Here is a 17,036-nt window from a genome sequence, read left to right on the forward strand (position 1 = left end):
AGTTTCATTAAATTCTGGCCCTTGAGTATACATATTTTCAATATTCTATGACAAACTGGGAAATATGCATAAGGAACTTCTCTGATGGTTGTCTCAACAAAAAACACTTGTAAGACTGAATTGTGAGTTAAATAAAATAGCCAGTCTTCTCATGGAACAATGTTTACTTGAAAGAATGATGGAAAAACTATGGTTATTCAAATTGGGTATTTAATAGATTATTTTATTAAAAATTGGAGGAAATGAGCCTGTCACTTCAAGGAAAGTACCTGACAGAATTTATTGCCAATGATAAAATCTGCATTTCTTAGTGAAAATTAGATTTTTAGAAAATTTGTATCTGATACTATGAGCTTGGCAGCTTCCCAATATGTAAAAGGCCTTTCTGATGAGATTTCTGGGGATGTTAACAAATATGATGTTTTGATATTGTATAATGAAATGTATCAACGTTTGGAAGGTCTTCAAAGCTCAGTGATCCAACATTTTCCAAATGACCGATGTATGATATTACAAAATCATGTATGCATAAAAGACTGGAAGTGCAAGGCAGACAGACCAATGGATTTTAATCTGAATTTCATTGATGTGATTCTGGACTCCACACTGCAACTACCCTTTAAGAAACTATAAGGAGCCAGGCGCAGTGGCGCATGCCTGTAATCCCAGCAGCTCGGGAGGCTGAGGCAGGAGGATCACAAGTTCAAAGCCAGCCTCAGCAACTTAGTGAGGCACCAAGCAACTCAGGGACACCCTGTCTGTAAATAAAATATAAAAAGGGCTGGGGGTATGGCTCAGTGATTAAGTGCCCCTGAATTTAATCCCCGATACAAAAAAAAAGCATATAAGGAGTTGTCTATTAACATACTCTTCCTCTTTTCACACATATCTATATGGGGTTGGAATTTCTTCACATACTTCATTAAAACCAAATCACCAGATTGAATGAAGAAGAGCAATAAGATGCCAGCTATCTTCTGAGTCAGACTTTAAAGAAATTTCTGAAAATGGTAAACAAGGCCACTTTTTTCACTACTTTATATATGTCTTAGAAAATACTTTTAATCATTTGAGTTAAGATGTAAGGAGCATTAGGACTGGGGATATAGCTCAGCTGGTAGAGTTCTTGCCTCCCATGCACAAGCCCCTGGGTTCAATCACCAGCATCAAGAAAAAAAAAAAAAAAGAAAAAAGATGTAAAGGGCAATATATTTTTTCCTAGTTTTAATTTCTAAAAGTAAATATTAACTGATATAACCTATATAATTAAATTTCTTTGGAGTCCCCAATATTTTTTAAGACACTAAAGTGTTCCTGAGACCACAATATTTTATAACTGCTGTATTAACCATTTAGTTCACATAGGAATGTTCTGCAGTATATTACAATTATTCTTTTGCACATGAAGAAACTGAAACACAGAGGTTAAGTAACTTGCTGACGGTCCCAAAGCTAGTCATGGTGGCAGAGTAAGCCTTGGAACCCAAGGACTCCTGCTCTTTTGCTGCTACCTCTTACTTCTATTCTTTTCAGAAATGAACAAAAACTCTGACCTCAGTGGAGAAGACTAATTCTTTGGGGGACATCAGGATGCTATTTAGTATGTTCTAGTGACAATATTCTGAATGATATTTAAAAAACTCAAGTGAGTAATATAGCAACATTTAGCTCTAGGTATCAAGAAGAAAATTATATGCTCCATTTCCAACTACATTTAATAAATTTAATAATAATTAATTACATGAATGTAATAATTATGCATAATAAATAATTACAGAGTTCTTACCTTGGGTCAGGCACTATTCCAAGTGCTTGACATGGATTAAGTCATTTACTCTCCAAATAACCCTAAGAGGAGGTGCTATTATCTCCCTTTTGTAGATGGGGAAACTAAGGCAAACAGGGTTTATGAAATTTAAATGTCACATTGCTAATAAACTGCAGAGCTGGATTGCACATTGGAACAGGTAGGGTCCACAGTCCATCCTCTTTACCATTTCCCATTACTGCTTCCCTTTGTTTAAAACAAGCTAATTTGGGCTGGGGCTGTGACTCAGTGGTAAAGCCATTGCCTAGCACGTGTGAGGCACTGGGTTCAATCCTCAGCACCACATAAATAAATAAAGTTATTGTGTTCATCTACAACTAAAAACAAAAAAAAATAAAACAAGCTAATTTCCAAAATGCTAATATACTTTATAATAGTGGTTCTCAACCTTAGGAAATACCAGAATCACATAGGGAGACTACTAAAGCACAGACTCTTAGGTACCACCTCCGAATCTCTGATATAGTCAGTCTGAAGTAGGACTTGAGGATTCACAATCTAAATAGTTACCAGGCAGTGCTGATATCACTCAACCAGGGGACATAATTTGAGAACCATGGTACAAAAAATTTTTGTACCATTTTTATGGTACAAAAATCAAGAATCCAACTGAATAAGCAAATCTGTCATAAAGGGAAATAAATGTTGAGATGACCACTAGCTCTTGGGGAGGGGAAGCTCATGGCAGGCATTTGCTGTATGCAAGGTTACATTCAAATAAGTACGCCAGTTGGGATGTACTTACGCCACAAAAAAAAAAAAAAAAAAAATCATTGTTTATCTGCCGCAGTCTGGCTGGGCACACAATCACGAGCCACCACACAGCTTGTAGATTCAAACAGCAACTCTTTATTCCCGAACTCACACCAGCCGTCTACAATCACGTTCTGGGGAAATCCATGTTCTCTGCCCAAATCCACCTCCACTGGGCTTCTATCTCCAAAATATATTGTCTGAATCCCGTGAGAACTCAAGGGGAACTCAGGCAGCAGGATACGCCCTATTCCCAGCAGGAATAATCTTAAACCTTAAACCTGGAACCTAAACCGGGAACGCCCTAATCCGCCTTGGTCCTTGAGCAAGGTCACCTACATTCAATGTCACTGCAACATGGGGTACGCTGGCAAGGAAATTGTCATACCTACTTACTTGGCTAATGGCTCCCAGCATTTATCTACAACTCAATTTAGGAAAATATTTTGTATTTTTTTTTTTGCTAAATTTGGTAACTTTATTGATATACTGTGTTCATTCATCGTTTGCCTAGGGGTACTCATAAATGATTGTGTGTCTAAGCTAATAGTGCTTGTTGTTTAATCAACTATGTTTCTGCATTCTAAAAGGACAGCATCAGGTGTCAGAAAAGAAATTTGAGAACAGAACTACTTATTCATGGCTTCCATGCACTACAAAGTTCTTTGATCAGAATATACTCATTCTTGTGGGTATTATATTGAAGAGGTTGCCAGGTACTTATTCTTTCCCATAGGTGATGCAAAATGTTCTTGACAAAAATAGAAGAAATTGAATGAAAATGTTATTCATCCATCTACCCATTCATACAACACGATTTAAGCACCAATCACACCAATGGGTTGGACAGTAGATTCCATAGTGGCACAGAAAGACAGCTTCCTGAAATTAACCAGGAACAAGTATGAAACAAAACTAGCCTCAGCCAAGGACACTCTAATCAATTCTTAAATTTCTACTTCAACAATGAAAAAATATACATATAGATATACTCATTATTACCTGAGTAATCTGGGAGATACGATTGGCATCTTCATCTGTCATTTCCGAGAGGCATTTTGCTATACTAATATACAGTTCTAGATCATTTCTCTGGTGAAAACAAACAAACAAATAAAATCTCAAGCATGTCAAAATACAATGTAAAACAAGAATAACAAAAGGTTATTCTATTTTTCAGGTTCTGACGAATTATTAGATTTATCACCATGAACAACAGCTGATGAGGTCTGAATTTTAACCAAACCAAAATATATAGCCAGTTTTTATCATTTAAAGAACTTCTTTCATTTTACTTTGTGTGTTTATTTGGCTGTACTATTTTTTTTTTCTTTATCAGAATCCATTGTTCCAGCCAGGCGCAGTGACTCACGTCTATAATCCCAGTGACTCAGGAGGCTGAGACAAGAGGATCGTGAGTTCAAAGCCAGCCTCAGCAAAAGCAAGGCACTAAGCAACTCAGTGAGACTCTCTAAATAAAATACAAAAACAGGGCTGGGAGTGTGGCTCAGTGGCCGAATGCCCCTGATTCAATCCCTCGTACCCCCAAAAAAAGAATTCCATTGTTCCAAGATTTTTAACTGCTTTGTAAAACTTCAATTCAAAGACCCGTTGGAGTAGGGAAAGGCTAATATTAAATTATTTGGTAAAAACAGTATATTGGACAATATGCCCCAGGACTCTCCAGATGTAAAATGTAAGGATTTCTGAGTTTGCTCGTCTTCTACAGGCATGTGGTAAAAAAAAAACAAAAAAAACCTAACAACAAATTTCCTGGTACAGCACTGCTTAAGCTGCTTCTAAGCTGGCTTGAAATTTTGGTTCTAAATATTCAACCTCAACTTAGCTCTTTGGAAGCAAACGCGCTCCTAGTGAAGAATGTGGTTATTTCTTGCTAGCCTTCCCACCCACATTCTTAAAACATACAACTCCCTCCTTTGCCAAAAAGGCTTTAAATAAGCCCAAACATAAATTGTCAGGAATGTAAATATTTTTGTTCCTTACCCGAATCTTATTTGGCAGAAGGTCAAAAATTTTCCCAGTAGCTTCACGGAGCAGACTCCAGAGGTGGTGGGCAGGGCTGGGCAGTTTCAAGGCCTGACTCAGACCCTGCAAGGCACTGGGGCATAACTCAGGACTGCAAAGTGGGGAAGCTGCTTTAAAAACTGCCACCATTAAGTTTTCAACAAAACCCAGGAGCTGTTCATCAGAGACGTGTTTTATCCACAAAGGCACAGACACCAGGAGGTATTTCTTGATATCCATCTAGAAGTAAATCAGAAGAGGTCAGATGTAAACAGGTAAGCCTGGGCTTGCAGTGCTGGAAACCTCTGGGTCATCCCTATGTCTGAGGATAGATAAAAGGGTTCCTTAGCTCTCTCTCCCTCACTTTCCCACAGCTTCATGGACCAGCTGGTCATCAGTGCATGTAACTTTGGCTGCTGCAGTTCCTTCTGATTCGGGGTGACTGTGGTGGATATGTGCTATCTGCCAGTCCATCTGTGGAAGGCTCAGCTGAAACCTTAGATCTTTTTAGAGGGAAATAAAATGCTACTTCTGAAAGTACATGACAGTCGCTATTTAGTTTTAAAAGGCCACATTCTCCAGCAAGAAAAGCTTCTGAAGATGAAAAGCTATCTGCTGGAAACAATTCAACAGAGCATCTGATATTGCTAATTTCTTCTTCTCAGGGAAAGACAGGGAAGCAATAAGGAGAGCAGCACAGCAGGGCCACTTCTGACTAAAGAACCACTAGCCGAGCACGTGGACCTGACCACAACACTTTAGCTCACAACAGCACTACTCTGTCACGTGACACAGACTTTAATAAGTATGATAAAGGGCCAGCAAGGCTAAAAGGAGTGGCCTAAAATATAGCGTCTGTCAACAAAACTAGTAGCTTTCCAGAAAGATCAGTGTAGTTGACATGAGTTTTCTGAGGAGCTCATTGTGAAGAATATGCCATCTCAGGTCATTTTATGAAAGACATATTCAAAAATAATTTAATTAACAAAGATAAAAAGACCCATAACTAAAGACAATGCAAAGAGCTATATAGATCTAAAACAGAAATGGAAAGATTACTAATAGCCAGAAAAATTTCTGAGGTCAACAAAATGCTGTTAGAGATATACCTGATTCAAAGGGAAACAAGAGTTAATAGTATAGAACTTCGGAGTCAGTCAGATATTGTTCTCCCATTTATTAGCTGTGCAAACTTTGCTAGATTTCCACTTGTCTCAGTTTAAAATTAAAATGTATTTCTCAGAAAGAAAATAAGCCAGACAATTGTATGATTCTTTTCTAAATAATTTCTAAAATTTATGTTAAATCTAAATTTATATAAAAGTTCTCTTAAAGAGAAAAAGCTTTAAGAGACAGCAGATCTGTGGTGGCCTGAGCCTGAGGTTGGGAATGGGACTGACTAATATTAGACACAATGGAACTTGTGTTGAGTGAGAGAGGTGTTCTTGGAGATGACTGAAAACCTATAAAGGAACTAAAACTCACCAACATTTACACTTAAATGGCCATCTTTAGGGCATATAAATTATGACACATTAAAGTCATTTTTTAAAAAAATTGCCAAAGTTGTAGAGATTACATCTGATGTCTGCAAGTACTCAGTGCTAACAGGTACCAAGTACACAGCAAGTGCTCAATGACAGCTAAATGAAAGTCACTTGGAGTAGGCAGGGTGGATACAGACCTCAATAAAGTGCACCTTTAATTAAAGGGAACTAGGAGGAGTAGGAAAGGCCAGGAAACCAAAAACAATGTAGAGTGGCGACTAAAGCCAAAAGACTGAGGAAATAAGAAGGCATTGCACTAAAGAACTAAAGCCTCCTAGAACTGAAGAATAAGCTACATTCAGAGAAATTCAAAGATAAAGATTACTTATTTATACAACTGGAAAACCTCTAAGGAATCTGGAATTCTTTTTTTTTTCTCCTAGCTTGAAATGAATTCAAACGAAACATCTTTGCTAACTTCCCATCTTTAAATACTATTACTCTATTCTTCCTGTCTTCCTTGATCTGTACCTGGAAGGTGCTAACCTCTCTATCACAGATACCAGGCTAAGTCGCTTTCTCCACAGCACTAGGTTCATGCTCAACACCCCAGCAGAAGGGTCATACTCTCTCCACCTATACTCTCCTACTACCTTTCTTAGTACTAACCAAATCCTACCAACTCTTTGAGGTACACCTTCTTTGCTGCCTCCTCTGGGAAAGAGATGAGTCCGGTGCAGGTGTCTTTGCTTTTTCTTACTAACTACAGACAAGACTTTGCATGTCAAACAAATAAAACTAGATTCAAATAACTCCACAACTTCCTTGTTGTATGATCTGGAGAAAGGAACCTTAATACCTCTGGCCATCATTTTCCCCTGTTTGTAATAAAAAGTAGCTAAACCATGAATGGTAGCGACAATAGAGGAGTCCTGAATCATATTATTTTCCAATCTGTGGGCCAGCTACTATCAAGCCCTGTTTTTATAAAGTCCCATTGGTTCACTCTTGACTCTGAGAACACATTCCCAAATGAAAGTTAATCTCCAAAATCAGTTTATTGTCCTGCCAGCCAATGCCCTTAATTACTACATACACTCAGACTGTGGATCAGTGGTGGCATCACCCACAAACCCAACAGTGCGGCTGCATTCTGGGATGACTGTGCCTGAGTCACCATAATTTCAAGGCAGAGTTGCTGTATCTCTTCCCCTGAAAGAGAAGAAAAAAAGAATTTCTGTAATTTAGTTGCTTTGTTGACTCATTTTTAGGCTTTCACGTCTAAATTAAAGAATTTGCTAAGTGAAAGAATTCTGCAGTAACAGAACTTGAGTAAACCAGAAGGCATTTCAAGAGACCCTGTTGGTGATGAGGTGAAGAATGTGACCAGTGGTGTTGCAGTCCCAAGTTTTGGGATTGGCAAGGGCAGTTTCTCTTCTATCTAGAGAAACCTAAATGTTCAAACACTACCAAAAATATGAGAAAATTCTAGCTAAAAATAATTCCGCCCTGGTCTTTCCCTCTGCTCCACTTTGTGTTTGTTCAGCACAAACCTTATCTGTGTCTAGAACTGCTTATAGATACAGCCACTGTCTCTACTGACCAGATCTTTTTTTTTTTTTTTTGTACTGATTGCTCCCAACCAAACCTTTTATCCTTTTTCTGAGGATTTAGTTGAAATAATATAGCATATTTTTAGTATTGTATATAAAAGCAGGAGAGGGACAAAGAAACATGTTTTCCAAATGAAATCTCTGGAAATCCAGTATGGTGACATCATGTCTTACACAAGGATTAGGTTCAAATGTAAACGTTTATGCAAAAATTGTGCATAGTGAAAACCTTCTTTTTTGGTGGTGCTGAGATTGAACTTAGGGCTTCCTGCATGTTAGGCAAGCACTCTACCACTGAGCTACATTCCCAGCCCAAAACCACTTTTAATTATATCTAAAATTATATACAAATGACAGTATACAAGTCATTCTATATATCATATGCAAGTAATCATTCTACTGTAGGTGATAGAACTATTGATATAGCCATGGCAAATACAAGCACATGATTTTGACAGTGTTTAAATTGTTTTCTTCCTGGAGTCAGGTTGTTTTGAGCCACTAAGTCTGTGCTAATTTGTTACAACAGCAAGAGAAAATACAAAAAATATATGTGCGTGTGGTAATTCCTTTCTGTATAAGAGGGACTTCTGTGGATGAAGGGAAGGTGTTGAGTTGTGCATTCCCTTTGTCTCTCACCAAGAAGAACCTCTGGTAGGGATAATAATGTTCCTGTAATGAGTTCCACATTCTAATCTCTGAAACCAGTGAATACATTAACTTATATGGCAAAGGAACTCTGCAGGCATGATTAAGGTTAAGGACCTTGAGTTTAGGAGATTATTATAGATTATTTAAGTGGGCTCATTAGTCACAGGAGTCCTTAAATATGGAAAAACTTTCCTAACTGCAGAAAACCAGGAAGGTATTATGAGAAGGCCTCAGTCCTGCATTGCTTATTTTGAAGATGGAGAAACAGGGACACCAAGTTGAAGGATGTGGGTGGCCTCTAGGAAGGAAATCTGCTGTGCTCTTACCTTGACTTAGTCTGGTGAGAATCATGTTGAACAGCTGGCTGATAGAACAGATACAAGATAATAAATCTGGATTGTTTTGAGCCACCAAGTCTGTGCTGATTTGTTATAACAGCAAGAGAAAATACAGCATCCATATAGTGCTTTCTTAAAACCTAAGGTTCTGGAAGTGTCATGTGATAACCACCAAAGCAGGCATACACCATGTGCTCAGCAATCTGTGCACTGCAGTCCAGAAATGCTTTTAATGATGCTGTTTGGCCTGTGTCTTTAGACCTCTCTCCCTCCTCATCCCCAGCTGTGGGAATGCAATGGCTCAGAAGGACAATTATCAAAAATACAAGTAATAATAAATGCTGGTGAGGATGTAGGGAAAAGGGTACACTCATACATTGCTGTTAGTCTGCAAACTGATGCAACCACTTTGGAAAGCAATATGAAGATTCCTCAGAAAACTTGGAATAGAACCATCATTTGACCCAGTCATCCCACTCCTCAGTTTATACCCTAAGGACTTAAAATCAGCATACTACAGTGACGCAGCCACATCAATGTTTATAGCAGCTCAATTTACAATAGCTAAACTATGGAATCAGTCTAGGTGCCCTTCAACAGATGAATGGATAAAGAAAATATGGTAAATATACATAATGGAATACTACTTAGCCATACAGAGAAATGAAATTATGGCATTTGATGGTAAATGGATGGAACTGGAGAATATCATGATAAATAAAATAAGCCAATCCCCAAAAACCAAAAGCCAAATGTTCTAATATGTAGATGCCAACTCAGATGGAGGGGCAGGGGGAGAGAAGAACAGAAGTACTCTGGATGAGACAAAGGGAATGGAGGGGGAATGGAATAGGAAAGACAGTAGAATAAATTGGACATTACTATCCTATGTGCATATATGAATATATGACCAATACAATTCTTTATCATGCACAACCAGAATAATGGGAAGTTATATATGTATAATATGTCAAAATACATTGTCATGTATAACTAATAAGAACAAACAAAAAATGATGGAATTAAAAAAGAAAGAAAGGGTCACAAGATCCCAAAGTCCATCAGTTACTACCACTTGTGACAAAAAATCTGTTTTCCCACTCAGATCAGATACTAAAAGCAAATTCTGAAGACCTAAAAACACTTGCTACTTACCAAAGTTCAGCCTCATAAGTGGAGAAAGGAGCGCAGCCCAGTTTGCAGGAGGATACTGGTAGCTTTCTCCAACAGTTGCTATGGGTTTCATCACTACTTTGAGAAGGGAAGGAGGCACAGCTTCAGGACCTATAAAGAAAAAAAAAATAATAATAAAACACCTTCATAGCATCATGAGTACAGAAAATCACTACTTTCTCTTCTTTTAGTTTCAAAGGATTTAGTATCACCACGTATTCAATAGTGGTCAAGCCCCTCAATTCTGTGCTCTAAATTTCAACCTCATTTGCCACAAACTCTTACTCCCTTTCCTCTTCCTGCTTTTGTCTTTAATTTTTCCCTCTTGTCTGGATAAGAATATTCCACTCTTTTGTTTTTAACTTAGCTTTCTTCCACACTCATGTCTTTTTAGTTAGTTTTTAACGACTTACTCTATATTACTACCTCATTGCTTACTTGTGCCTCACTGCCCCTCAGCAGATGATGCCAAATATTATGAACTGATTTTCCTACAAGTGCAGACCCATGATAAACTTTCATTTGTAAATTAGGCACAGTAAGAGGTTAACGACAACTAACAACAAAATAGAACAATGATAACAATATACTGTAATAAAACATGTGAATGTGGTCTTGCTCTCAAACCTTCTTACTATAGTGTATGGACCTTTCTTCTTGGTGAATGTGAAATGCTACTTAAAGGAAGTGCTGTAAGGCTCCTCTTTGGCACATCCAAAGAGAACATCACTGCTCTTTCACTTTGGTATGATTTGAATGTGTTTCCCAAATTTCTTGTGCTGCAAACATAATCCCCAAACTATAGAATCTTGGGGAGGTGGTTAATGGGATCTGAGGATGTGGCTCTTTTATAAAAGTGAGCTGTTGCTGGCAAGCTTGCTCTGTCTCATCATGCAATGCCCTCAATCATGCATCAAGAAGATGCTCACTGGGGCCAGCATCATGCTCTTGGAATTCCCAGCCTGCAGAATTGGGAACTAAACTTCTATTTTTAATAACTTACTGACTCAGGTATTTTCTTATAGCAATAGCAAATGGACTAAGACAGGGTTATTATTAAGTAAAACAGAGTTGTCTGAACACAAGAACTGCAATACCATTTTAGTGGAACTGATCATTTATCCAGCAATAAAGCAACTAAAAGATGGATAGCATATATAGCATGGATAAGCTGGACAACATTATGATTCATGTACTAGGTAGGACAGAGTGGGACAACATGAAATTACATCATGCTACTCAGAATGATGCACTATTTAAAATTTATGAGTTGTTTATTGCTGGGATTTTCTGTTTTCTGCTTTTGGACTGCAGTTGACTGTGGGTAACTGAAAATGCAGAAAACAAACCCACAGGCAAATGGAAACTACTATGTATGTATGTACACACACACACACACACTCACACACACTCACATACTCACACACACACCATGGAATATTGTTCAGAATTGGAAAGGAAACCCTATCACATACTACAATATGAGTGAACTTAAGTATGTTATGCTAAATGAAATCAGCCAGTCACAAATAGACAAATCCTGTGTGATTCTAGGCATTTAAAAAAAAGTTACATTCATAGATAAATAAAGTAAAACTGTGGTTGAGGAGAGGGATAGGGAGATATTGTTCACTGGGTATAATTTTAGTTTTTAAAATGATTAAAAGGGTAAAATTTATGGTTCTTTTATCACAACTTTTAAAAGCAGTTGCATATTGGAAATAAGTTCTTTTTTTTTTTTTTTGTCTCCCGCCCCCTGTTTTCTGTTTTCCTTCTGGCATTCAAGGCAATCTCTATCAAACACTAGCTATTCACAAGCTAAAGGAAGAAAGGTTTCAAAGACCACATATGACAAAGAATATAGTCTTTAAAAATATAATTTTTAAAAGTCACTTAACAGAAATAATTGTAGCCCAACAGCAAGAAACAAAAGTAAACACCAAGGAGAGGAAAAACTTGATACTCTGAGGTAACAGGTAACAACACTCAAAATGATCAGTTATCAAAGCTTAGAAGACGGACAGAGGTGATAGTTGTACAATAATGTGAACATAATGTAACAAAATTCTATACTTAACGACTAAGAGCACATATGAATCAAGCAACAAAGTCCCAAAATATATAAACACTGATAAAATAAAAGGGAAACTGTGTTTTACAATAAATAGTTGGAAACTTCAAAGTGCTACTTTCAATAATAGATAGAATATTTAAATAAAAGAAATGGATATAGAGGACCTAACCAGCACTATAAACTAAAGAGATCTAGTAGTCATGCAACACTAAACACCATCAGAATACACATTTGTCTGAAGCACAGATGGAATCTCCCAGACTGACCACATGTCAAACCACAAGTTTCAATAAATTTAAAAAGATTGAGATCATACCAAGAATTTTCACTAACCTCAATAGAATAAAACTAGCAATCAGTAACATTTCCAGGAAAACTGGAAATTTCACAAATATATGGGAAGTAAAAATATACTCTTGAGCAATAAATGTAAGAAGAAATCACGCAAAAGTTAAAAAATACTGTGAGACAAACGAAAATGAAAACACAAAATAGAAAAACTTATGAGATGCTGCAAAAGCAGTGCTGAGAGGGATTTCTAGTGATAAATCCCTAAATTATAAAAGCAGAAAGAAATCAATATCCTAATTTATGCCTCAAGGAACTAGGAAAAGAAGAGCAAATAGACTGAAAGTTAGCAGAGAGGAAATAGTGAAATTTAGAGTGAAGATAATGTAATATAGAACAGAAAAACAATTAGAACTAACGAAACAAAAAATTGGATCTTAGGAAAGAGCAACAAGACTGACGACCCTGGGGCTGGGGCTGGGGCTCAGTGGTGGAACACTTGCCTAGCATGTGTGGGGCACCGGGTTCGATCTTCAGCACCACATAAAAATAAATAAATGAAAGTATTGTGTTCAACTACAACTAATTTTTTTTTTTTTAACTGATAAAGCTTATGATAGATTGAGAAAGAATAAAAATTGGGGCTGGGGATGTGGCTCAAGCGGTAGCGCGCTCACCTGGCATGCGGGGGCGCTGGGTTCGATCCTCAGCACCACATACAAATAAAATAAAGATGTTGTATCCACCGAAAACTGAAAAATAAATATTAAAAATTCTCTCTCTCTCTCTCTCTCAAAAAATGATAATAATATAAAAACAGAAATGAAACTGGAGCTATTTCTATTGACCTTATAAAAACAAAAAGCATGATAAAAGAATGACATAAAAAAATGAATACAAGTAAAAGTAAATGTTAGGGAAAAAGACACACTCATACATTGCTGGTAGGACTACAAATTAGTGCAACCACTCTGGAAAGCAGTGTGGAGATTTCAAGAAAACTTGGAATGGAACACCATGTACCCAGTTGTCCCATTTCTCAGCATATACCCAAAGGACTTAAAAATCAGCATACTATAGTGACGCAGCCACATCGTTGTTTATAGCAGCTCAATTCACAATAGCTAAACTATGGAACCAACCTAGGTGCCCTTTAAAAGATGAATGAATAAAGAAAATGTGATATATATACATAACTCAGCCATGAAAAGAATGATGATTTTGTAAATTCTCAGATTATTCAGATTTCAAAAGATGCTAAAATTAAAGTGTCTTATTGTCAAAAAAAAATGCCATGAAAAACTATATGCCTAAGCTGGATTCAAGATGGTAAATTAGAGGAAGGCTGCATTTACAGCTGCTCATGGCCTGGGATTCAAGCAGCTTCTCAGCAAGGTGGATAAAACCAAGAGACTGAAACTCAATATCGGACAGTTGGAGTTTTTTTTTAGAGACTCAAGAAACTCAGGTGCCTCGAACAAAGAACAAGAAGAAGTACATTGGAGCTAAGTTAGTTGCTGCAGCAACAGCAACAATGGCACTGGTTTACCACAGAGGGGAGGGATGATACACAGAAACACAACAGACAAATTTGGTGTACACACACACACACACACACACACACACACACACACACACACCTTGCCTGGTAAAACAGAAAAGCAACCTGAACTTTGCTCATCCAGAGGCTGCACAGCAAACTGGCATTTGAAAAGGACTCTGTGTTTCTCAATTAGCAAGTAGAGAGCTGAGGCAGGAGCCATCATGAGAGGCCATGCTTCAGCTTGCTGCTGTGGGAGTCTGGGAGATCATAACAAAAACTACCACACCGCCCTGGCAACTGCCTACTGTGTGGCCTAGGTTGTACTTAGTAGGGCCTGAGTGCAATGTGCACAGAGAAGATTCTCCTCCATGGATTCAAGTCAGAGACATACAAAGAAGGGATATAACTCGCTTTCCTTTGGAGTCTTGTGGCTCAAATGACCAGCTGAAGAGGGTCAGAAAACTGAGCAGACAGGTATGGATGTTTTCAGGGAATAAGTCTGGGTATTCCATATTCACAGGCAGTGGAATGTGCGAGACCTGCGGAGGGCTGGCTCCCCTGCTCTTTGAGTATAATTCTTGGGATGGATGCTCCTGAGTTCCAAACTCAAGGCAGAGATCAGCATTTTCCTGGGCCTAAAGGTGCACTGATCTAGTCTTTCCAGAGCAGATACCACCTAACAAAATCCATAAGGACTGATTAGAGATAAGTCCCAGCCATGAGAACTCCCCACTTAGAACTCTGCAGCAGACCCACCCCAGGACTGCATCATTCTGGGCTCTCTGGACAAAACTCTGATCAACAATACTTCCCATTCTATCCTACCTTATAGGACAGTGAGAAGGGAAAGGTGAAAGCTGTCTCACTCAGCTCCAGTATTAGGCCAGTACAGTTAGCAGCCTGGTTAGCAACACAAAAAGAAGAAAGGTTTCACAACCCCCAGCCCTTGCTCATTTCTTCTTGGTATATAGCACCCAAGAAAAAAATGGAAAGAAGGATGGTCGGGCATAGTCAGTGATTATCCACCTTAGTCAACAGTTTTGACAACCTCAGTGGAGATAATTCTTTCATTTTTTGTTAAGAATCTTTTTTCCTTCCCCCCCCCCTTTTTTTTGGTGTTTTTGCTGGGTTGAGTGTTACATAGATACAATACATGTGTTTTCCCCCTATTTTTAGCATTTTTAATGATTGTTATTTGTTTTCTCTTTTGAAGGTTAGGGTTTCTTGTTTATTTTGGTTTGGTGTTGGTTTTGTTTGTTTCTGTTTCTCTCCTTGCATCTCTCCTTTTAAAAAAAAATTTTTTTCTCCTTTATAGCCATTGTTTGCTACATTTCATCTACTTCCTTTCTTTTCACATTTTGAACATTCTAAATTTTTACCTTTCTATCACATTTTCTTTTCCCTTAATGAACTGTGTGTTTAGCATCTTTAAAACTATTTGGTTTTTATAACTCCTGTCCTCACCATTCATAGTCATATAGTGAATGGCATAGTTGACACCTTTTGTCTATTTTATTGCCAGATTTAGTTCATGGCTTTTTGCTGATTTTGCTTTCAGCAATAACTAATCCCACCACTCCTGCGTTTGTGGTAATTAGCGTTGTAGATAGTACAGTAGGCACCAGGTATTTATTTTAATGCTATATATTGTTTACTAATATTGTTGCTATTGTTTGTTTCCTCCTTTTCTGTGAGGTGCTGGGAACCTACAAGGACACTACAAATTCACAAGGTAGAGATCTGCTGCTGAACAAAACACAGTCAAGAGACAATGCACCTTGTTCCACACACAAATTAACCATCTCAAATTTCAGTAATAACACAAAGAACAGAAAAGACAAAAATGCAAAATTAATGATCAGTCCTAAGTAAAAATGGATACAGGGGCCTGCAGGTGCCACTCATGGACATCCACTCTAAAGCAAGAGCAGAATTAACACAAGAGGCTGTGGACACTATACCTATGAAAGGATTCTCAATCTAGATCATTCCATGCTCCTTTAGAATATACAGAGTTGTTAAGTGAAGAAGAACAATCACAGAGGTGTACCCCCCCACATCCTGCTGTATACAACACAACCACCATATCTACAAAGAGGATCACGCTCTTTTGAGACCTATAGGAAAAGTAAAATCCTCAAGCTTAATATACACTGTATATACACTTAATATACACTGTATTGAAATACACAAATCCTCCCCAAAGAACTAGCAGAGAAATTATACTACAAAACCCATTAGAAATATACTGAAAAGTTCACAATAACCTGATATCCCAGAACACTTTGGTAAGAGAAGACTGTGCCCCACAAAGGCTCACACATAAGAGAGGAAGAAAAATTCTCTCAAGGCTCCAACAAATACATCTCAACGGATACATAAAACCCAACACAGGAATACAAGAAATATGGAAAAATAAGCTAGCATGACACCTCCTAAAGTTCAAAATTCATCAGTAACTCACTTCAAATATACTAAAGTGGAGAAAATGCCAGATAAAGAATTTTTTAAAAATGATTAGAAAAATGGTTAACAAATACCAAGAGAATACAGAAAAACAACTGAATGAATTAAAGAAGTCAGTATAGGATATGAATGAGAAATTCAATAGGAGATGCAGATACTGAAAAAGACCAAAACAGAAATCTTGGCAATAAAACAATAAATCAAATATAATGTTTGGCTGAAAGTCTCTCTAAGAGAGTAGACAATGCTGAGCACAGAATCTCAGAGCTGGTAGACAGAGTAGTCAGTCTGGAGCATTGAGACAGTGTTAAAGAAAAGAAAATAAAGGAACATGTCCATAATATGGAACACTTTCAAATTCATTCTATGAAGCCTGTGTCACACTCATATCAAAACCAGATAAGAACACATCAAGGAAAGAAAACTATAGACCAAAATCCCCAATGAACTTAGATGCAAAAATCCTTAATAAAATATTTGCAAATCATATTCAACAACATATGAAGAAGATTGCACATTATGACCAAGTGGGTTTTTTCCCGGGTGGCAAGGATAGTTTAAAATAGGCAAATCAATAAATATAATTCGCCACATAAATAGAATTAGGAAAAACAATCACAGTCATCTCAATAGATGCAGAGAAAGCCTTAAACAAAATTCAGCACCCATTCATGATAAAAACACTAAAGAAACTAGGAATGGAAGGAATTTGCCTCATCAAAAAGGCTATAGATGGGCTGGGCTTGTGGCTCAGCAGCAGAGCACTCGCCTTGCACGTGTGAGACTCTGGATTTAAA

General features: G+C 37.6%; 1 protein-coding gene across 1 annotated transcript in view; it reads right to left on the minus strand.

Moving 5' to 3' along the window:
• Focad (focadhesin) overlaps window positions 1-17,036 on the minus strand; it is a 260,449-nt gene that overhangs the window by 8,775 nt on the left and 234,638 nt on the right. Inside the window, exons 34-37 of the mRNA XM_048783888.1 lie at window positions 9,851-9,979; window positions 7,190-7,305; window positions 4,586-4,846; window positions 3,584-3,673 (exon numbers count right to left, since the gene is read on the minus strand). Coding sequence (XP_048639845.1) covers window positions 3,584-3,673; window positions 4,586-4,846; window positions 7,190-7,305; window positions 9,851-9,979 — 596 coding nt within the window. The remainder of the gene's footprint in view (window positions 1-3,583; window positions 3,674-4,585; window positions 4,847-7,189; window positions 7,306-9,850; window positions 9,980-17,036) is intronic.

Source organism: Marmota marmota, unplaced genomic scaffold (assembly GCF_001458135.2).
Source record: "Marmota marmota marmota unplaced genomic scaffold, marMar, whole genome shotgun sequence".
In the NCBI taxonomy this organism is placed as follows: Eukaryota; Metazoa; Chordata; class Mammalia; order Rodentia; family Sciuridae; genus Marmota; species Marmota marmota.